The sequence below is a fragment of the Sardina pilchardus genome, chromosome 19 (genome assembly GCF_963854185.1).
Source record: "Sardina pilchardus chromosome 19, fSarPil1.1, whole genome shotgun sequence".
Classification (NCBI taxonomy): Eukaryota; Metazoa; Chordata; class Actinopteri; order Clupeiformes; family Clupeidae; genus Sardina; species Sardina pilchardus.
Genome location: NC_085012.1, coordinates 13,636,739 through 13,658,296, shown reverse-complemented (window position 1 = coordinate 13,658,296; position 21,558 = coordinate 13,636,739). Strand labels below are relative to the sequence as shown.

General features: G+C 49.0%; 1 protein-coding gene across 1 annotated transcript in view; it reads left to right on the top strand.

Moving 5' to 3' along the window:
- The first annotated feature begins 421 nt into the window (after positions 1-421).
- Positions 422-21,558, top strand: part of ncam1b (neural cell adhesion molecule 1b) — a 118,763-nt gene continuing 97,626 nt past the window's right edge. Inside the window, exon 1 of the mRNA XM_062521664.1 lies at positions 422-677. Coding sequence (XP_062377648.1) covers positions 626-677 — 52 coding nt within the window. The 5' untranslated portion in view covers positions 422-625. The remainder of the gene's footprint in view (positions 678-21,558) is intronic.

The following is a 21,558-nucleotide window of genomic DNA, read 5'->3' as shown; positions in this document are numbered from 1 at the left end:
ATTTTAATAAAAATTGATTTTACAGAGGCATGCAAGACGTAATAAGGGCTATGCTATATTTAGACTATTCTGAGTGCCATGATGTAGCTATCAGTGGATCTGGATCATCCATCCTGGCCATAATGGACAAAAACAATTAAAAGATGAATCGAGGATGTTCCACCGGGCAGCAGGATAGGGTTATGGAGCACCATCACTCCTGCTGTAATCGCTGTAACATAAACAAATGTTTGCTTGTCAACAACTGTCATCGCTTAATCATGTAATCCATGTCCATATCATGTGTATGGATCCCCGCGCACTATTTAACAACGGATCATTCAGTGAGGAGCGTCGCTGATTGGGCGGATTAGTTGTGGAGAGCCCGAGCTCTGTCCTCGAGCACCGTGCAGGCGACGCTACCCCACTCGAGCGTGTTCGGCTGACGGCCAGACATCCCATTCACAGTGTAAGTTAGCTAGCAGCATCAGCTAATCAAATCACAGGACTGTACGAGAGATACGAGTACCTTCCACTGTTTTCTGGCGAACTGTAGCTGAGCAAATTCGTATCTTTAAGGATTAACGTTAACGCAAGCGTTATCTTGAAAACGGAGAGATTCCCCTCGTCGTGTCAAGTGGCTGCGATGATTTGGACCAAGGATTTCGTCTTGGTGTCGCTTTTTATTGTCACTGCAGGTAAGATTGAAATAATTGCGACTATTATAAAAACAACTGTTACGCTGATATAACTTTGAGTACAGCATCTTATCGGACGCCAAAAAGATGGCCAATATAGCTGATGTATGTGGAGCTTGCGTGTTCAGTAGCAGGTGGAACAACAGCCGACCTGTTTGAATGAAGATGTTCCAAAGCAGGGGACGGGGACGATGCAAACATAAACTGCTGAATCTGACAGCATTGAAACCCCGCTTTTGAAACATTGTACCAAGATAAATTAGTCAATATATTTTGTCAGAGAAAAAACTCAATAAGCAAAGCAAATAAGCAAATTTGTCTCTGCTGCTCGTGTCTTAAAGTGGCTAGTTAAGCCTTTCCAACAAGCTTTGTTAGCTTAAAGGGGATCTGGCTGACGTTAACTGGTTAGCAAGCTAGTGAGCTAGCCTTCTTAAAATAGGAATAAGGAGCCTTGAGAACTTGCTGATGGACGGATGAAACAGCAGTCTCAGTACTCCCAGTGCACTAGGCAATTCAGATTAATTTACCCGAAATTAACGTTGAAAACGTCTCAAATCAATATTATCGAATAGGTATTTTTCACTTGGACTCTTGAGAACAATTCTGCCAAAAGCAAAATAGAAAGGGACTTAGAGTAATGCTAGTGGAAACCATCCGGAGGATGCAGGTCCAGCTTTGAATGTTGCATTTTCGGAGTGAATCAACGTGGGGCTTGCTAAGCTAGTTCTACATCCCTTGTGGGACTTAAGAAGCATTGTTCCTGGTAGTCTAGTGCTCCACCTGTGCACAAACACTTCAACAGTCCATCAACTAACACCTAACGGTAGACGGTTTGGGCGGGAACAATCCGCTATTTTTTTTATTCAGGGGTTAACAAGTCGAGGTTGTCCACTTTGTGTGCACTTGTTTTTTCGAATGTGTGTCGACGATATCGGAGTCCCCTCTAGTTGTTAAAGGGCTGTGATGTGGGCAGCTGTATGTAAATCCATATATAGCTTATTAGTCGTGCAAATGTAAATTAGCTTGTTGTTTTCGCCTTATGTCATCAGACAGGTTGAATAGATTAGCGCGTTGCGTTATATTAACCCTAATTGCTGTGCCTGTGTTTGGATGAATGGGGGAAAAAGATAGTGTATTATTAGTTGCATTCCATTCTGTCCAAGAAAGCGCAGATGGCACACAGCGTTGATTAAGATTCCCCCCCTTGCGTCTTGCGTAGTTAAAGGGAGCACTTAAATGGAGGCATATAGATTTTTGTTCCTACATCTGACACTAGCTCGTCTGTGAATTATATCGCGGGTTATGTATGGATTGGTTTCACCTCTTATGGAGGTTTTACTGGTGAGGAGATCTCTCCGAGCGACAGAGGCTTTTTAGCCATTTTATAGAGTGCTAGGCTTGTCCCGTAACGGGACGCCGAGAGCGAGCTGTTTTAACCATCAGTAAAGCGCGACTGCGGGTTGGTTTTATATTCATCATTGAGATGTACCGCTAGCCCTCAGTGCGTTCATGCATATTGATGCTTTCGAAATTCGGTGGGATTCCCTGGGACCTCATAGTCTGTCTGCTAGGTAAAGAAAAGGGGTGGGGTTGTCATGTGCGCCACTGGGGGGTTGGGACGTGTGTGTGTGTGTGTGTGTGTGTGTGTGTGTGTGTGTGTGTGTATTTGTGTGCGCGCGCGCCCGCGTTTGTGTGTGTGGGAGGGGGTGGAGATGACTCATCTGTTGTGATGTAATCTTCCCCGTATAGGCTTCAGATCATTGAAGCGCTTCTTCGCAATTAGCCGGCATGGCCGTTCGCTCGTTCGTTCGCTCGCTCCTTGCGCTCGTGATGTGTATTCCTTGTGTGTGTAGCCTACACTGGGAGGGGAGGCGGAGGTAAACCAGTCGGGATGAGCCGCTAATCCGGGAGCGCCTTAACGAACTGGCCATCTTCTGCCGCCCGCACGTGCCTGAGTGGCAGGATCCCTCAGTAGCCGCCGACCCTCAATCACATCCGGCCTAGAGCCGATGTAGGTCCGCATCAGAGTCCCATTAGAACTGGAAGAGGACCAGATCCAGAACCAATTAGCCCTTTTCACGGTGATGTCAGACGAAGCGTTGCTGGGTATCCTCCGGCATGTCCAGGTGGGACCTGATGAACCCATGAATACTTCGTCTTCTTCTTCTGTAGTATTTGGCGGCTGGACATGCCGGAGGATACCCAGCAACGCTTCGTCTGACATCACGTGAAAAGGGCTAATTAGGACCAGACACCAGAGGCCGATCTGGGTCTGTTTTGGAACAGATCAGGACCACCAGACTGGGTCTGGACCTCCTTCACAGACAGACAGACATTTCCCAGGCTGTGAATAGACGCTGCCGCCCACAAGTTTAATGATGTGCCAGATAGTAGGAGTCGGTGAGCGATGGAGAGAGGGAGATGATGATAAAGATAAATGAATATTAAATGTTAATTTAATATTAATGAATGAGTAATAAATGAATATTAAATGCTGGGTCCCTCTCAGGTGGGGGCCGGCCTTTGTGACCCCCCGCCCCCGCCAACACACACACACACACACACACACACACACACACCCCTCCCCGCGCAAATGACCGTCTGTCTGTGGAGTAATTACATACATGTGTCTGTCATCATTGCGATGACAAATCCAGCCAATCGTGCTGAGGTCTGCTGGTCTGAGAGCTTCAGATGCCAATCTGCTCGGGCTGAGCCTCTCTCTCTCTCTCTCTCTCTCTCTCTCTCTCTCTCTCTCTCTCTCTTCTCTCTCTCTCTCTCTCTCTCTCTGTCTCTCTCTCTGTCTCTCTCTCCCGGGATAAGCCAAATCAAGCGCGCGTGCCCGCCGTCCGCCTCGCTCTCGCCACGCCGCGCCACGGCCATCCGGCCCTGAGCGGCCCGTGTTTGTAAACACAACGTTATTGATTTCAGCTTACCGCCGCCTCAGTTTCAATTTTACAGCCAGTCGCGCTGGGACGCGTGTGCCGTGCAAACCCGTTTGTCTATCTCTCTCTCTCTCTGTGTGTGTGTGTGTGTGTGTGTGTGTGTGTGTGTGTGTGTGTGTGTGAGGGCTTTTCTCTGCCATGCATTATTCACTTTTGGACGGATTCTGAATGATAAGTCTATCCAAATGCGGCAGCATGCTGGGGGTAAGCCAGGGCTTGTGCAGAGGGACACCTGCTTACTGCTGCATCAGTACCACAGTAATTAAACATGATGGAGACCGCTGTTATCCACAGAGCATCGGGGCGTTTTCACAGGGCCGCACGGATAACCAGCAAGGGGCCATAGAGGTTAAAAACTGACAGAGGAGTTGTTAAAAAGTGACGTGAGGCCAGTGAGGGACACACACACACACACACACACACACACACACACAGACCTACACACATTCGACCTGTGTGTCGAGGCAGCAACTGGCGGTGTCACCTGCGGAACATCCTGTAATGTTCTTGTGGAGGGACAGAGCATACTGGCACAATGCCACACACACACACACACACACACACACACCCACAGTCACACAGGTCCCCGGAGTCGTCCCTGCTCATGTTCTATCAGTACAGTACAAAACACAGAAACATCAGCCTGTAGCGTCAGTCTCTTACACTCTAGTTAGCTCTTGCTCAATTTGTATTTGTGTGAGAGTGCCTGTGTGTGTGTGTGTGTGTGTGTGTGTGTGTGTGTGTGTGTGTGTGTGTGTGTTAAACTGATAGATACCCAGGTGGCAGTGCAGTAGGGCCGAGTGCTCCATCCCCCCACCCTCCAGGGATGGAGAGGCAGAGAGAAATACTGCCTGCCCTACAGGATGTCCCCTGAAACAAAATGGCTCCCGAGGGGCCTGGCTCCTCTCTTCTCTCCCTGGTGATTTTGAGCCGAAATGGCAGATTCAGGCCTGCGATGCTCCGCAGGAAACACAACAACTGCATCAACAACGGCGTCTCTCCCCTACCTGCGTGCTCTCTGCCAAAACACACACACACATTGATTCACTCACACACACACACACACACGCTGTAATACACTCTCATACAAGAGGACTGGGCTGCAGAGCAGCCAGCAGATTGAAAACAGCGCTGGACAGACCACAGGGACAGTGAGACCACGCGCGTGCACACTCACACACACACACACACACACACACACACACACAGAAACAGTGGTTATGTAAGCATAACAGAGCATGTCTGGCAGAAAGGCTGGGGTGAGGAGAGATTAGTTGTGTCTTTTTGAATAACCGAATATCGAATATTATTAATGAAACTCGAAGGTGCCAATAACACACCTGAAAGCTGTAGACTACCGGTATATACTACGAACAAGGAAGTACCTCTTGCTTTTAACCTGCAGTGCCATAAACATTGGAGGGGTGTGCTTTTCAACTAATAGTCGAGTAATTCCAGTGATTATCGAATAGTGTTTTTGCTTGAAATGCCCATCCCTTGTAGAGAGTGCTGCAGCGAATCAGCAGCCTGCCTTCCAACACCATGGAAGACTTGATATGTATAGATAGATAGACAGACAGATAGATGTACTGTATGCCCCTTTGTGTCAATGTTCAACACCATTTAGCGCTTAAATACGGTAACCAGTTCATCATAAACCCGGCTAAATGGGTCATGATCCTATTCCTACCCGATTACCGATTAACAACATTGCATAGTGCAATATGTGTGTGTGTGTGTGTGTGTGTTGTTTACTCCGTTGTGTGTGTACTGTATGTGTGCCCTGTAAGTGTATTCTACTCTGGTGTGTGCAGTCTACCCTATGTGTGTGTGTGTGTATGTGTGTAGTCTACTCTAGTGTGTGTGTGTGTGTGTGTGTGATCTTTTCGGGTGTCTCTCAGGCTGGCTGTGGGTGTGTGTGCTGGTGTTTGTTCCAGCCTGAGCTGTGCCCTGGTGGCGTGGCAGAGGGCCCTCAGTTCTATTCCGATGCCCAGAGCAGATGAGAGGAGACGATCCATGGCCGCTGCTGTCAATGGCTGCCCAACGGATCAGTAGAGCCAACAAGCGTGATGCCAGTAGAGCATCCTCCTCTCCACTCCTCCTCCTTATGTCTTTCCTCCTTTCCTCTCCTTCTCTCTCCTCTCCTCTCATCTCTTCTCCTCTCCTTCCCTCTCCTCTCCTCTCTCCTCTCCTCTCTCCATCTCCTCTCCTCTGCTCTCCTCTCCTCATCTCTTCTCCTTCCTTCCTCCTCTCATCTCATCTCCTCTCCTCTCTCCTCTCCTCTGTCCATCTCCTCTCCTCTGCTCTCCTCTCCTCTCCTCATCTCTTCTCCTTCCTTCCTCCTCTCATCTCATCTCCTCTCCTCTCTCCTCTCCTCCTCCCTCCCTCTCGTCTCCTCCTCTCTCCTCTCATCTTTCTCTATACAACTCCATTAATCTCTACAGCCAGCGTTAGTCTCTTATTACTTGCTAATATGGCAATTAGCCCAGTGTTATATTGGAGAAAGAGACATGATACATATGAGAAAGTTAGACAACAACAGGTTGAAAACATGTATAATGGACAGTGCAGGTGCCCTATATACTGTGTGTGTGTGTGTGTGTGTGTGTGTGTGTGTGTGTGTGTGTGTGTGTGTGTGTGTGTGTGTGTGTGTGTGTGTGTGTGTGTGTGTGTGTGTGTGTGTGTGTGTGTGTGTGTGTTTGTGTGTGTGTGTGTGTGTTTGTGTGAGTGTGTGTGCATGCATGTGTACGCGCATGCGCACACTCAGAGCCCTGTCACTTTCCCATGGTGTATAATTTATGTATGCAAACCCTGATTGGCCTCCCCTACGGAGGAACAGATGACCTGAGGAGGACTATGAAGTTATTCAGGTCACAGGGTGGGGGTACGTACGTGTGTGTGTGTGTGTGTGTGTGTGTACCTGACTATAATGTGATATTCAGGTCACTTGTGTATGTGTGTTTGTGTGGCTCGAATGTGTCATTCCAGTCACGTGTGTGTGTGTGTGCCAGAGCGCAATGGCTAACAGATTATACAGTATTCGAGTGCGGTAGAAGAAGCAGTTTATATTTGCTGGGTGTTCGACCTCTGGAGAGACCGTCTGGGAGGGTGAGCTGGTCAGGTGGCTTTGCTTGTTAGAGCTGCACCCTCAGCAGTGGAGGGGTAAGGGGTCAGGTATCCTCAGTAACAGGAGAGGAGGTGTGGAGGGGTTGTTTAGTAACAGGAGGGGTTGCAGAGAGTTTTGGAGGTTGGTGGGGGTTGTTAGTGGGGATTGTTAGTAACAGGAGTGGAGGTGTGTAAGGGTGCCTGCAGGTGTTTTTTTAGTAACAGGATGAGGGAAAGGTGTGTGTGTGTGTGTGTGTGCTGTATGTGTGCGCGTGCACGCGCCTGTGTGTGGGTGGGTGTCTAGTTGACTTGTCGGCCAGTGTTTGGCAGACTGTGTTACATGGCTACTCTTACTTACAATGTTGTTGTCTGGGCGAAACACCCTCAGCACGATCGTGTGGGCTTACTAGTGGAGATCTGCTACTGTAATTGTGTGTGTGTGTGTGTGTGTGTGTGTGTGTGTGTGTGTGTGTGTGTGTGTGTGTGTGTGTGTGTGTGTGTGTATGTGCAGTATGTATGTGTGAGTGTGCGTGGGAAGCCTTTGTGTGTAGGGAGTGTGGAGCATATTGTATATATAATATGAGCAGCATGTGTGGTAGAGTGGTAGAGCGTAGCATACATGGATGTTTGTTTGATGTGTGTTGTGTTTATGTGTGTGTGTGTGTGTGTGTGTGTGTGTGTGTGTGTGTGTGTGAAGCGGGATGGCTTTAATCTTCTCCTCCCCACTGTGAAGGCACTAATCCTGCGTGTGAAGGAGCTATCTGACCTCTTCACGCTCTCTGCATATGCTTTCGTGAAAAAAAAAAAAAAGCACAATAACATGCTTGTTACATAAGACACACACTCAACCCAATGACAGGTGTGCATCTCCACAGATTGAGCCGGCGCAGATAAACGAAATCACGACGCGATGGAGTGAGAGAGAGAGAGAGAGAGAGAGAGACAGAGAGAGAGAGAGAGAGAGAGAGAGAGAGCAAAGACCCCGCTGCTGCTGTTGCGTCGGCATGAGCTAGCATAGGAGAGGAGAGAGAGCTTTATAGCCCAGGCGCTGTTATTGGAACAGAAAACATACAGCAGCAGCAGCAGCAGCAGCAGCAGCGTTAGTCACTCAGCCATGCGTGACTAATTGATATTCTGTATGCGCGCAGAGACTCGGCTTGGCTTTAACAGTGCCCTGGCCCAGAGAACTGGCCTGATCATATTATGTTTTCTACATAAAGAGAGAGGGGGAGTATGTGTGTCTGTGTGTGTGTGTCTGTGTGTAGGGGGGGGGGGGGCGGTGGGGGGGGGGTCATCATCACTCCTCAACCACCTCCTGTCCCCAGGATCAGCAGCGTGGCCAGACTCTTCTCAAGAGCTTCAGTTGTGGCCTCAGCCTCGGTTGTAATGTCTTAGAACAACAACAGTGAGCTCACGCGAGCTTAGTGGCGTCTTAATCAAATTTCGGCCTCATCCTCCCTGACCCGTGTTCTCTGAGAGGGGGTTAGCCAGAGATTAGCACAGTAACCAAATGAGCAGTGCCGAGGGGGCCAGAACAGAACTGCCCGGAAAAAAAATCAGCCATGTGGAGACTCTCGCCCTCTCGCCCACCTCTTTTCCTCTCCTTCTTTCCCTCGGCTTTCTACTCGGGCCTTCTCTTGTTCTTTTTCTTTTTTACTCTGTTCTCTCTCTTTGCCTCTATCCTCTTCTCTTCTCTCCTTTCTTCTGTCTCTTTTCTCTTCTCCTCTCTTCTCTCTCCTCGCCTCTCTTCTCTTGACTTCTCTTCTCTCCTCTCTCTTCTCATCTCTTCTCTTGACTTCTCTTCTCCTTTCCTCTCTCTCGTCTCATCTCTTCTCTCTCCTCTCCTCTCTTCTCTTGACTTCTCTTCTCCTTTCCTCTCCCTTGTCTCATCTCTTCTCTCTCCTCTCTCCTCTCCTCTCCTCTCTCTTCTGCTCTTCTCTCTTCTCTTCTCATCTCTTCTCTTCTCCTCTCTCCTCCCTCTTCTCCCTTCTCTCTTCTCTCTTCTCTTCTCTTTTCTCCTCGCTCCTGTCCTCTACTCTCTCTTCTCTTGACGTATTTTCCCCATCTCTTCTTAGCCTGGGCTGATATCCTCCCTCAGTGGCCTCCACCCATCTCTCTCTATCTGTCCGGGCCGCGCAGCATTAAACATTTAAACCCAATTGTCCAGACACAGATTTCTCTCCAGTTGAGAGTGCTAATTTAGTAAAGCTTAATAAAAGGGATGCATTAGGCCCTGTCCCCCCCCTCCCACGGCCCTTAATCGCTAATAACTGTGTTCGCAGTCCTGACAGGGAGAGTGATCATGCTGGGAAAAATTACCAGGTCCTCAGATTTGTCATTTTTTGTCTTGTTTTTTTTTTCTTCTCTCTTTTGCTCTTTCACCCATCAATGGCTGTGCTTGAGCAGTGGAAAATTATTGCCTCCAAAATGTCAGGCTGCCTTTTTAAAGAGCTTAGATGTACGTCCACATTTCTGGTGATTGCCCTTACAGAGGGCCCTATGGAGAGTGCTCTTTCTGAGGACCCTGTGGAGAGTGTCCTTACTGATGGTTCTATAGAGAGTGTCCTGAGTATCCTATGGAGACTGCTCTTTCTGAGGACCCTATGGAGAGTGTCCTTACTGAGTATCCTATGGAGAGTGCTCTACTGAAGACCCTATGGAGAGTGTCCTTACTTAGGACCCTATGGAGGTCTTACTGAGGGACCTTTGGAAAGTGCCCTACTGAGGAGCTATGAAGGGCTCTATGGAGAGACTCTTTAATGAGGGACCATGTGTGCTGGTGTTGGTGCTGGTGGTGAAGTGTGTGCTTTTGTGCTTTTCGGGCTGTATACTGTAGGTCCTACAAGGCAAGTCCAGTCAGCCTAGTAGTTAGAACAGGGTGAATTGGAAACGAGCATAAGCGGTATCAGTATATTAGTGATTTCTTTATCAAACTAGCGAGTCCAGCTGAGCATAACATACAGTTTGCATGCGCAGCGTACGTACACTCACACACTCTCCCCTCCCTGTTGCTGTAGATGTGTGTGTTTAAATAACTCTTTTCGTTACTGACCCACACTGCACTGTGGAGTAGCCTCACTTCCAGCGCTCATGTATTTTTAATCAATCAGGTCGGATAAATAGTTAATACGTAATGCGTTGCGTAATGTTTCGACTGTACAGCTGGTACGTGTTCTCCGCTCCGTGCCAGGACGACTTTCTCCTCTCCGCGTCGGTTTCTCCTGCTTGTTAGAGGTCCGTGTCGGAGAGAGAACGTCGTTCCCCCTCCAGCTCCGGGCGGAGTCGGGCTCTCTCGCCCTGATGAATAATTCCAGCCCGCTGGCCGAGTTCTCTTCCTCTTCCTCTCCTCTCGGTTCTCCGGAGCAGAGGCTGCCTCAGAGATCCAGTGATTCCTCTGAAGTGGCGCCGGTGACAGCAGGAGAACCACTCAAACGTGGGCCCGGGCTCAGAGTGGCGCCATCAGCCGCGAGTCAGAGCCAGAGCCAGAGCCAGGGCCCGACCTGGATGCACGGACTCCCGGAACCGGGGGGCGCTCGCTCGAGCGGCCCCACTCAGCCGGCTCCCCTGTGTGACTCAGCTGCTGGTTGTTTATTTAGTAATTATTGTTTGCTTGCGTCTAATTACACCGCACTATTACAGTAATTATCCCATCTCTGAAGAGCCTCATGTCAGACTGCGCACAGACAGTTATGAATTAGCATCAGCCCTCCCCACCCCCACCCCCCTACTGTGGAGAAGATTTCACTGGCTTGGATATAAACCCAGGGGTGCACCAGTAAGCAAGATTCGTACCATATGTTATGGTAAAGGCTCTGGTGTGTAACATAAAGGCAGTGGGTGGGTGCTTGTATTTCTTTAGGAATCTGTCATCTTGGTTTGTGTAGAAATTGATATTAAGTGACTCATACTGTAGGCCTAGTCATAGTGACTCGTAGGGGGGAAAATAGGGCACTGGCTATAATAGTCACTTTCCGATAGCCATCAAAGTTAATAAACTAGGTTAGCCTTACCTAACTAGCAGGCAGGCTGAGAAATTATATTTATCATGACATTGTGAACATTTTTGATTGATGGCATAAGATAACGCTGGTGTTCTAAAGCAAAAAAAAACAGATGACTCCTGTCTCTGTCTGAAGCACTTTGTTGTTTTCTGTCAGTGACAGACAAAACATCACAAAAGCCACGATGAGCTAAATACTGCAACTGTGATTTCAGAAAATTACAGTGTTGCAAGTGAGAGCCGTTTTCTCAGTTAGTCTTTGTCGCTGTGGCAGTTCTAAGCTATAGGCTATTCTTGAGAGAACAAGCGAATATCTGAGAATATCTGACAGCTTGGTGGTCATTTCCCAGGCTACTGGCAATTGTGAAAGTATGGGCAATGAGAAAGTCTAGCACAACGTAAAAAAAATGTTTTCATAATGTGTTCAGAATTTACATGATGGACCAGAAGTGATGCAAGTTACTGAAACAAGATTATTATGCAAATTTTACTATGTAGAATGGGGAAAAAAACAAGAACTTGAATTTGGGACACTAGTAGTTAGGTCCAGAACAACAGCAAGTAGATTTTGGAACAGCTGCGGGACACGGAGGAAGTTAGTTCCGAGCCCCACACACAGGGCCCAAGCTGGTGGCTCTCGTTCTAGGTTCCTAGACTATGCTGTTTAGCACCACCAGGGTGAGTCTTTTAGTTGAGCTACCCACAATGCAACTGTGTTTGGTGTGTTCACGCCGTGAGGGTCAGGGTGGTGTGCTGATCGGCTGGTGCTGGGAATAGAGAGATGTCTCTGGTCTAATGTGTGGTGATTGGCTGGTCCTGGTGCCAGGACAGGGAGAAGTGTGTGTGTGCAAGTGTGTGTGAGGGTGTGCGGTTCAGATTATTCCTTAAGCCGCCATAATATTATTACTCAGGAGGAATTCCTCAGTTCCCCCTGACCACCCCGGAAGCTTCTGGAGCCCGAGAGGAGGGAAAACATTCTGCTACACTTCACAAGCCTCTGCCGGGAAGAGCCTCAAAGGCTGGAACAGACATTCATCAGGCTCTAGGAAGCCGACCGGCTGTCTGAAGCCTTGTGCAGTCTGCTTGTGCGTGCGTGTGTGTGTGCTGTGTGCGTGCGTGCGTGTGTGCGTGGATCCATGTTGAGCTTGCTTTGAAGGGGGGTAGAGCTGTGAATCCATGTAGAACTTATTTTGGGGTGCTGGGTGTGTGTGCAGCTAGCTTTGTAGCTACAGTAGCTTTGTGTGTGTGTGTGTGTGTGTGTGTGTGTGTGTGTGTGTGTGTGTGTGGCTTCGAAGGGGTCCGTTGGTGGAGGGCCCCAGTGCTTTGATGGTCTCTACTGTGCTGCCAGCCAAGTGTTGTGTGCCATGGGCCACCAGAGAGGAAAGAGTTCATACACAGCACTCTGTCTGTTTCTGTGTGTGTGTGTGTGTGTGTGTCTGATGGCTTCTCTGTCATCTGTTTTTCTCTCCCACCATCTTTCTTTTCAGATCTATTATTCACTCGGTTTATCTTCTCTTTCTTGATATCTTCATTGATTTTTTTTCTCTCTCTTCCTCTTTATTTCTCTCTCTCTACTTTCTCTGTCTCTTCCGGTCTCCCTCCCCTCTCTCATCTCTCCCCCTCTCTCATCTCTCCCCCTCTCTCATCTCTCCCTCTCTCTCTCTCCCCCTCTCTCTCGCCCCCTCCTCTCGTCTGTCTCTCTGGCTGGGGCACCACAGCCCGGGGTGACCTCCTGACCCTCTGCTTTCTGGAAGCTTCTCGCTCCAGCGCGTGCAGTGGGAGCCGGATGTGTCATGAGTTCCACCGTGCCATCCTGCTCTCTCTTTCCCTCTGTCTCTCTCTATTTCCCTCTCTTTCTCTCTATTGCTCTCTTCTCATCTCTCTCTCTGTCCCTCCGTCTCTCTCTATTTCCCTCTGTTTCTCTCTATTGATCTCTTCTCATCTCTCTTCCCATCTGTCTCTCTATCTCTGTCTCCCCGTCTCTCCTTCTCTCCAGTTTTCTTACGTAGTCTCTCACTCCATCCCTCCCCTCCTTTCTTCCTCCTATTTTGTGTCTCTCTCTCCCTCCTTTTCTCTCTCAGCCCTCCTCTGTCTAACATTCCATTCCTCTCTATGTGCAAGATGCTCCTATTTTTCTCTTCTCTGCTATTCGCTCCTCTATTCCTCTCCTCCTCTCTCCTCTATTCCTCTCCTACTCTCCTCTCGTCCTCCTGTCCTCTCCTCCTCCCTCTGCTCTCCTCTCCTCTATTCCTCTCTCCTCCTCTCCTCCTCTTCCTCCTCTCCTCCTCTTCCTCTTCCTCTTCTCCTCTCCTCATCCTCTGTGGGCCGTTTAAGGTCTTTGCTGACTGACTGCAGACTTTGGGCTCTCCCCAGCTGCACCCTGATGAGCCGATAAATAACTAATGTTATGCTCAAAATGCTGCGTCTGCGCGTTCCGCCGTTTGTGTGTGTGTGTGTGTGTGTGTGTGTGTGTGCGTGCTCATGTGTATGTGAACTTTGGGTAGAGAGGGAGAGCCCCCAGTGTTGCTCTGGGCTCGGGAACGTCCCTCTGGCACCATGACGACAGCACCCCAACCGCCACCTCCATTCCAATCCCGGGCCAGACCCGGCACTGAGCAGAACGGCTGCAGGATGGGCTGATCCGTGAAATGGGGGTGGGGGGGTTATGAGTGTGTGTCTGAGTGTGTGTGTGTGTGTGTGTGTGTGTATGTGTGTGTGAGCAGGGCAAGTGCGTCACTGCAAGTCGAGGACACACACGGCTCCTCGCGCTCGCTCGCTCGCTCGTTCCGGCTGACTGGCCTCAGTCCACCGCCGCGTAAATACGGGCTGACGGAACCGGGTCACTCCGCGCGTCGCCAGTGTCCGCGGCAACATGATCAAATGTTGGCAAATAGCTGAGCGAGCCAGCCAGCCGCGGTGGAGCGCAGCGACGCAGAGCGGTGCAGCAGCCACGAGGAAGAAGAGGTACCGTAAGGAGGAGAGGAAGAGGAGGACGCAGCCCACCAGTCCATATGGCCGCCCCCCCCCCCACACACACACACACACACACCAGAACCGAAACGTGCTGTGTGACGGCCAACTTCATGGAGCGCAGAGCGAAAGTGTTCGATAGTTCCAGTCCAATTCAGATCCCACTCGTGTGAGTGCGTGGATGGATGAAGGCCTTTATGGCTTTGATTTACTGTAAGTAGGCGTTCAGATTGGAAAATGGACCATAGGCAAGGGCCTGGTCCGATGCCATTTACAGACTCATATGCGACACTGACGCGTGGAGAACGCCATTTGGCGGTAATATATAGCCGCCGCGGAAGCCGAGCCCCTCCCCCGCAGGCACGCATGGCTGGTATACAGTCAGCTATACAGTCAGCCATACATCACAGATAAAAGCACTGAATATGTATGGACTTGTCCAATGAAAGTGACAAAGCGCTGGGCTGCTGCGCCGCTGGGCTGCTGGGCCGTGTCCAGGCGGAGGGACATGCCGAGAGACAGCAGGGGACTATTTTCATTCGTAGTCCCCTGATGGTGGAGCAATACCACCCAGTGCCACCAGAGCAGGGGGTGTTCCTCACTGTCTTCATGAAGCTGCTGAAGACCCAACTCCTCTGAGGGTATCTCCTGTTCTAACACTCCTAATGACCTAACATGCACTTACAGTACCATGCACTTCCTTCTCTACCCTCCTCTACCGCCTTCTTCTTCTGCCGCTTTCAACGTCGACTACACTTTGACGAGCACTTGAAACTTGCACTCTACTCTCATCCATTGGTAGTGGTATTGATTGATTTGTTATAGCTACTGTATGATGTAGTTTTGTTATACGGCACTTCACAGTGCTGGTAGAGCGTTCCCTTGTGCGTGTGTTATGTGGAAGAAATGTATCTTAAAGATCTAGAAATACTGAGAGTCTGAAATGAGGTTTGGTCTTTCTCGTTAGTGGTTTATTAATCTGTGCACAGAGAGTTCTCAGAAGCAGCAGGCAATCAGGATACAGAGACAAAGTCTGTGCACCCTAGAGACAATCAGTTTCTCACACACACATTTATATCTTGCATTGTATCATAATATCATTGCATCATTGTATCATTAAACCTTCTCTGCACACACACATGACTTGGTCAATACAACAGCTAATTAAGAACCAAGGACTTTAAGAACATTTCTATCAGCATACAACACATGAATTGCCATCTACACACCAGTTACTGAAACAGAAGTATCAAATAGAGAAGAACTTTAAGAACTAGGTTAGTTTCTAACAGAAACATTCATTCATAAGGAAATAGAAGTATCAATTATGAGGAACATTATGAACTAGGTTAAGCTTTAACAAAAATGTCCATTCAAGAGTGTAAAATCTTACAGAAACAGAAGTATCAAATCAAAGGTTAAATTTCATTTTTGTCATTTTCCCCTCACACTTGCAAACTGTTTGTTTCTCAGCGAAAGTTTTGATGAAACAGTACAAAATAAATGTTAAGAAAGAGGCATATCTTGTGGAGTTATTTTTTTGTTTTGACAAGAAGCCGTACAATAAGTGGGATTGTGTTTACAATGCAGGTCATTGCTGGGAAAATAAGTACCTTCCGGGCGAAGCAAGACCCCTCCGTTTTCGCGCGAGGTACTGGTTCGCCCTGTCAGGACTTATTTTCCCAATATTCTGATATTTATGAATACATCATCCTGTTTATTATACGCTGTTCTATACATTATCCGTTACTTAATTGCTGCCTAAGGTCTCCTCTGGAATGTATGTGTAAAGGCAGGGTTTGGCTCCTCGGGACTTGGTTTTACTGTTAGGTTCAGTTTTTCTTTTTTATTGTATCTTTTGTTATATATATATTTTTTATAGGTGTTTGTGGTGTGTCAATTCAATTCATTTCAATTCGAATCACTTTATTCATCCCCAGGGGGCAATTAAATGGCACATAGAGCAGCATATTCCACACCGAGCACATCATCAATAAATAAGTGGACAAATAGTATTGCATAGAAGAAGAGGGGAAGAGATAAGTACATCAGTCATCAGTCCACTGTGTTGTATTCCAGTCCATACAGTGTTTCCCCCTACAACGTATTCAGCAGTGGCGCAGCAGCACCACGGCTAGATTTTTCAGAGCCACTGCAACGTCTTCACGTGAACAGTCATGTCACCACAATTAGGCCTACTTCCACGTTCTAAAAGCACAACAGCCAAGGTCGTCGTTGAAATTGGGATGCTTCTTGACAGACCTTAGCACCACTGCTGGAAAAAAATCTAGGGGAAACACTGCTATAGATTTGGGATTTGAGGCGAAGGGGGGTGCTGGGAGTTTAGGGGCTGGACCGCCCTGGGGTCAAAGGTCACAAATGTGTTATAGTATGAATGGACACTGCAGGGTTTAGATGGTTGGGGAGTAAGAGTTGAGCAGCCCTGAGTTCCCAGCTGGAGATGACGACTGATTTTACATCCTCCACCAGCTGGCCCACGTCTGTGGATTTGGAGAGACACGATCACTGCTGTCAGTAGATTTTGAGAGACTCAGTCACTCCTGTCAGTAGATTTGGAGATACCCAATCACTCCTGTCAGTAGATTTGGAGACACCCAATCACTGCTGTCAGTAGATTTGGAGAGACTCAATCACTGCTGTCAGTAGATTTGGAGAGACTCAGCAACTCCTGACAGTAGATTTGGACAGACCTACTCACTGGGCTTTAGAGACCCAATAACTCGTTCACTCTGTGGTGACTGGTCAATCGAAGGCAGCTCTGCGTCTGTGAGCTCTGCCACTTGTGAAAAAAATAGCTGAATTTATTCCAAACACAACAACGGCCCCAGCCTGCGGCTGTTAGTGTTGGCCGTTTTTATCAGGTATGAGCTGTTTGAAGGACGCCGGTGTATCGACCCGTTTGACATAGCCATCAAGCATTTTTCAGCGAAAATATTCAGCAGAAGTTTAATGGTGTAATAAAAGACCTTTCGGCGAACACATGACTAGAAGCCTAAGCAGCAGATGTGAGGAAGAGGTGGGGGGGGGGGGAGGGGGGTCTCCGCGTTGAAAGCCTCCGTTGAAGGCCTCCGTTCAGGGGTCAAAATACTAAATTAACTTTTTGAAATGTGAATATCTACCAGCTAGAGACAGATGAACTGGTGAAATCCACCAGCCATTCAATAGGAAATACGTATTTTCTGTCTGACATCTACCAGCCAACTTCAAAATTTACCAGCATTTGGCTGGTGCTAATTTTGAGCCCTGCCTCGGTTTACTCCACCAGGAGTAGCAGGCGTGGAACTCCTGGGTCTCCTCGTCTCTTCAGACCAGAGCAAATTAAAAAGAGGAGAAAGTCTTCCCGAGTCGGAGCGCAAAAAAAAAAAACAAGCCCGTGTAGTTGGCGGGGTGCTGGGTTTTTTTTCGTGTGGAATATTCCCGGCGTTTGATGTGGGGAAGCCGGGGCTGCGTGTGCTGTAATTGGGAGAATTTACTAGAAGCTTGAAAGAAAAAAATAGGCTAAACAGAAAATGTTCCCTGTTGTTGTTGTTGTTGCAACCGCCCCTTCATCCTCTCCTCCTCCTCCTCCTCCTCCTCCTCCTCCTCCTCTTCCTCGGCAGCGGCTCTCCTCCTTCACGCTCCTTTGTGCCCATTTGGGTTTGACATTTTCGGACCGCAGCCCCTCCCCGCTGTTTGTCCTTTTAACTGGCAGAGAGGGGGAATGTTCAGGCTTTTTCTACAAATTGGCGTGTCGCGACAAGGGGGGAAAAGGGAGCGAGCCGGGCTGGGCTGGAGTGGCTGGAGTTGGGGTGGGGTGGGGTGGTGATGAGGTGGAGGAGGCTGGGGTGGGAATTGGGTGGGGATGAGGTGGAGTAGGGTGGGTGGGGATGAGGTGGAGTAGGGTGGGGTGGGGATGAGGTGGAGTAGGGTGGGTAGGGATGAGGTGGAGTAGGGTGGGGTGGTGATGAGGTGTAGTTGGGTGGGGTGGTGATGTCCTCTCCAGTGTGGAGCAGGAGTCCTGAAGTCTGTGCCCGCGACACACAGATGTGTGAGAACACGGAGCGGCGGGGGCGTGGTGTGGCATCCTCACCTGGCGCTGCACTCGGGCGCTGGACTGCTGCACTCAGAGCGTGGGGTGCCCTTTGTGCGTAGCGCTCTTGCGTAGGCTCTCATTTTATAGCTGGCCAGCTGGCCGGTGCCACTGTGTGTGTATGTAGTTGTGTGTGTGTGCGTGCCTGTGTGTAAATGTGCCTGTGTGTGTTTGTGCGTGCCTGTGTGCGTGCCTATGTGTGTGTGTGTGTGTGTGTGTGTGCCGAGGTTCTTGCTGTGCATAGGTGCCTCCTCGCCATCTGTTGCTCGACCGTGACGAGTGGCGAAATGCTCAAGGAAAAAAAAAATCTCCTCGACAAGCGGCGCAGCCAACCTGCATCTCCTCTCCGCTACCCTTTCCTCTCCTCCTCCTCCTCCTCCTCCTGCTCCTCCTGCTCGTCTGAAGATAACGGTTCAGAAACACTGGCTTGTTTACGTGCTCAGATCCATGCGGGGCACGCTTGTGAATATGGACAAGGGATTTCCACACATTTGATTAGCAGCAGCAGAGCAGAATGAGAGGCTGGCCAGTGGAACGTATTCTTGATCCACCATTTCTCTCTCTCTCTCTCTCTCTCTCTCTCTCTCACACACACCATCCCTGTCTCTTTCACACCCTCTCTCTCTCTTATTGTCTCTGTCTCTCTCTCACCCCCTCTCTCTCTCTTTCTCTTTCTCTTTCTCTGTCTCTCTCTGTCTCCTTCTATCTCTCCTTGCCTGGTGTGCAGTTGTCATTGACGCCTTTGCATATGGAAGAGGAGCAATTGGTGCTTCTCTGTTTCCCTCTGACTTGCATTTTGTGCGCCCCAGACAGGAGATCTGCACATTATTCCCGCAAGCGCTTCTAGATCTGACAGCCAGATGATTTAGCCCATTTCAAACTGATTTAAAAATTCATACGCCGCTCTATTCGCACAAAGCGTGTCACAGCCGTGCAGTTTTTTCGCAGGCTGCGCCGGCTTAATTAAGTAGCGCCGGAGAGATGGGTCTGCTTCCGTCTCTCGCGGCTACGCTAACAATGCCCTTTGTTAGCGGGAAGGGCCCCTCTTCCACGGAGCGCTGCTGGAAGCGTGCGGCTCGACTGACAGGCGTGGGAAGTTAAAATTGGCAGCGGCACCTTTGGGCTTGGGGCACGTGATCGCGCGCGGTGTCTGCAGAGCCTCGATACGCTCCCGCTGTTCTTCAGGCCAACCTTGAGCTCATTCCCTGACGAAGGAGAGAGTAGATTTCAAAACGGCGCGTCGAACATTATGAGTTCCCGCACAGGCCTAAACGGGGCAATTACCGTCTTGACTGATATGCACATGTGCTCTTTACAGAGAAGGTCATCAAGTAAACGAGCCACACCTCGATTCAGTTCTATGTGTCCAATCACTCACAGCCAAGTTCTCATTCCTAGCCTATTAAAGGGGTTAAGATGCACCAGAATAGCAATGCGAGCAATGGTAATTCTTGCCAAATATCCAGCAGACTCACATTATGATCCAAGAGGACTGAATAGGGTAAATTGTTATTGGTTTCTCACCAGAATAGCAGTGCTAGGAATGGTAATTCTTGGCTAATATCCAGCAGACTCACATTTTTTCAAGAAGACTGAAATAGCAGCTTACACATTTTCAGAGAAACTGAAAAGCTGCAGCTTACACATTGATTTTGCTATTTCTTTTCAGCTATGAGTAGAATACACAGGGACAGATAATATGGTATTAATATGGTTGTGTTACTTTTAACTTGCATAAAACACTGTCCCCTGCGGCTTGTACACAATGTGGCTAATACACAGGACATTACTGTAAAGTTCTTTCATAACCTGCTAAGAGATTCAGAAGGCAGTTTAGATTTCAGACCGAATATGTTTTCCTCTAAGCCTTCACTTCTCATCTGGACACTCTGATGATAATGACCATAATTTGTAGTTATTACATTTAACAATTCAGTTTCAGAGATGCAGGATAAGAACAGCTCAGATGTCGAAGCCGATATTAAAGGTAATTATCGGGATTAGTGTTCCTGTGAAATTAGTGTGTGTCGTTTATTCTGTGTGGTTTAGATGGAGGAACAAATGATAATCATCTGTTTCTTATGAGAATAGATTTCGTTTGTACAGTGTTGCCTCATGAGAAAAGCTCACACAGAAATGTGAGAAAAAGAGGTAGATATTGATCTGGAAGCGAGTTTAAATCCTTTCCTCTAATAGATCAGAGGATTGTTTGAAACATCTCGGTAGCCGGTGTTAATCAAGAAACCCACCCTTTAACCTCTGTCAGCTCTTCGACGAGTGCCCCACCGCCATTAGAAACCGTCCACCGTGTGTGAGACTGGTGGAACAGGGTGCTGTACTGGGCTGCCGCTAGAAAAAACGTCTTCTCCGAGCATCAGGCTGCTACAGGCTGCTGTGCTTTGCTGTGCTGCTGATGAAAAAAAACCCTCTCCTCTGCGCGTTAGACTGGTACAGGGTGCTGCATTGTGCGTTAGACTGCTACAGGACTGTTGCGCTGCCGTTAAAAACTCTCGTGTGTGCGTTAGACAAGTACAGGGTGTTATATAGCCATTAAAAACTCGTTGTGCGTTAGACGAGTACAGGGTGCTGCAATGGCGTTAAAAACTCTTGTGTGTGCGTTAGACAAGTACAGGGTCTTATGTAGCCGTTAAAAACTCTTGTGTGTGTGTTAGACGAGTACAGGGTGCTGCAATGCCGTTAAAAACTCTTGTGTGTGCGTTAGACGAGTACAGGGTGCTGCAATGCCGTTAAAAACTCTCATGTGTGAGTTAGACTGGTACAGGGTGTTGCGCAGCCGTTAAAAACTGTGGTGTGTGCCTTAGACAAGTACAGGGTGCTGCAATGCCGTTAAAAACTCTTGTGTGTGCCTTAGATTGGTACAGGGTGTCGCGCTGCCGTTAAAAACTGCCGTCTGTTCGTTAGACTGGTAGGCCTCTAGGTGAGGCCCAGGGTGTGGTGAATGAGGAGGAGAAGGAGGAGGAGGGTACTGCCTACGCATGTGAAGCTGGGCTAAAATTAGCCTGAGGGAGACGCAGTTGGCACGAGCCCCATCCGCTCAGTCTGTGTGTGCTCGTAGGGAAGGGGAAACTAATAACGCTCTTCCCCCTCCCGCCCCCGCCCTCAAGGAAGCCAGAGTGTTCCCCCTCCAAGATGTGGTGGTGGTGGTGGCCCTGGCTGATCCTGTTTGGTTAACTGGTTAAACATTGATGAGTGCAGGGCACAGGGAACCATCTGGTGGGGTTTATGGGGAGCACAGTGTGTCCCCATCACACTCCCACCCACACACACACATGCACACACCTTGGCTCTGAAGGATTAGGAGTCTTATTCCGCCCACAGCTCCACGCCAGGCAGCAGCTAATCACACACACAGACACACACACTTACACACACACACACATACACACACACACACACACATACACTCCTCTGCCAATCCTTTTGCCCATTCTGCCAGCCCCTTGCCGGATACCCTCTCCAGAAACTCTGCCTGGCCAGTGTGTGTGTGTGTGTGTGTGTGTGTGTGTGTGTGTGTGTGTGTTTGTGTGTGTGTGTGTGTGTGTGTGTGTGTGTGTGTGTGTGTGTGTGTGTGTGCGTAAAATTAGACTCAGCACCCCACTGCCTCACTGCGAAACAATTGCTACTCATCACTCGTGTCCCTGCTGGGCTGCCGTAGTTGGTGCCTGTGTGCTGGCTGTTGGTGCTGTGGGTTGGCCGAGACAGGCGGCCATGGTCTCGTCTCCCAGTGGCTGCTGGGACGGACAGGCAGGC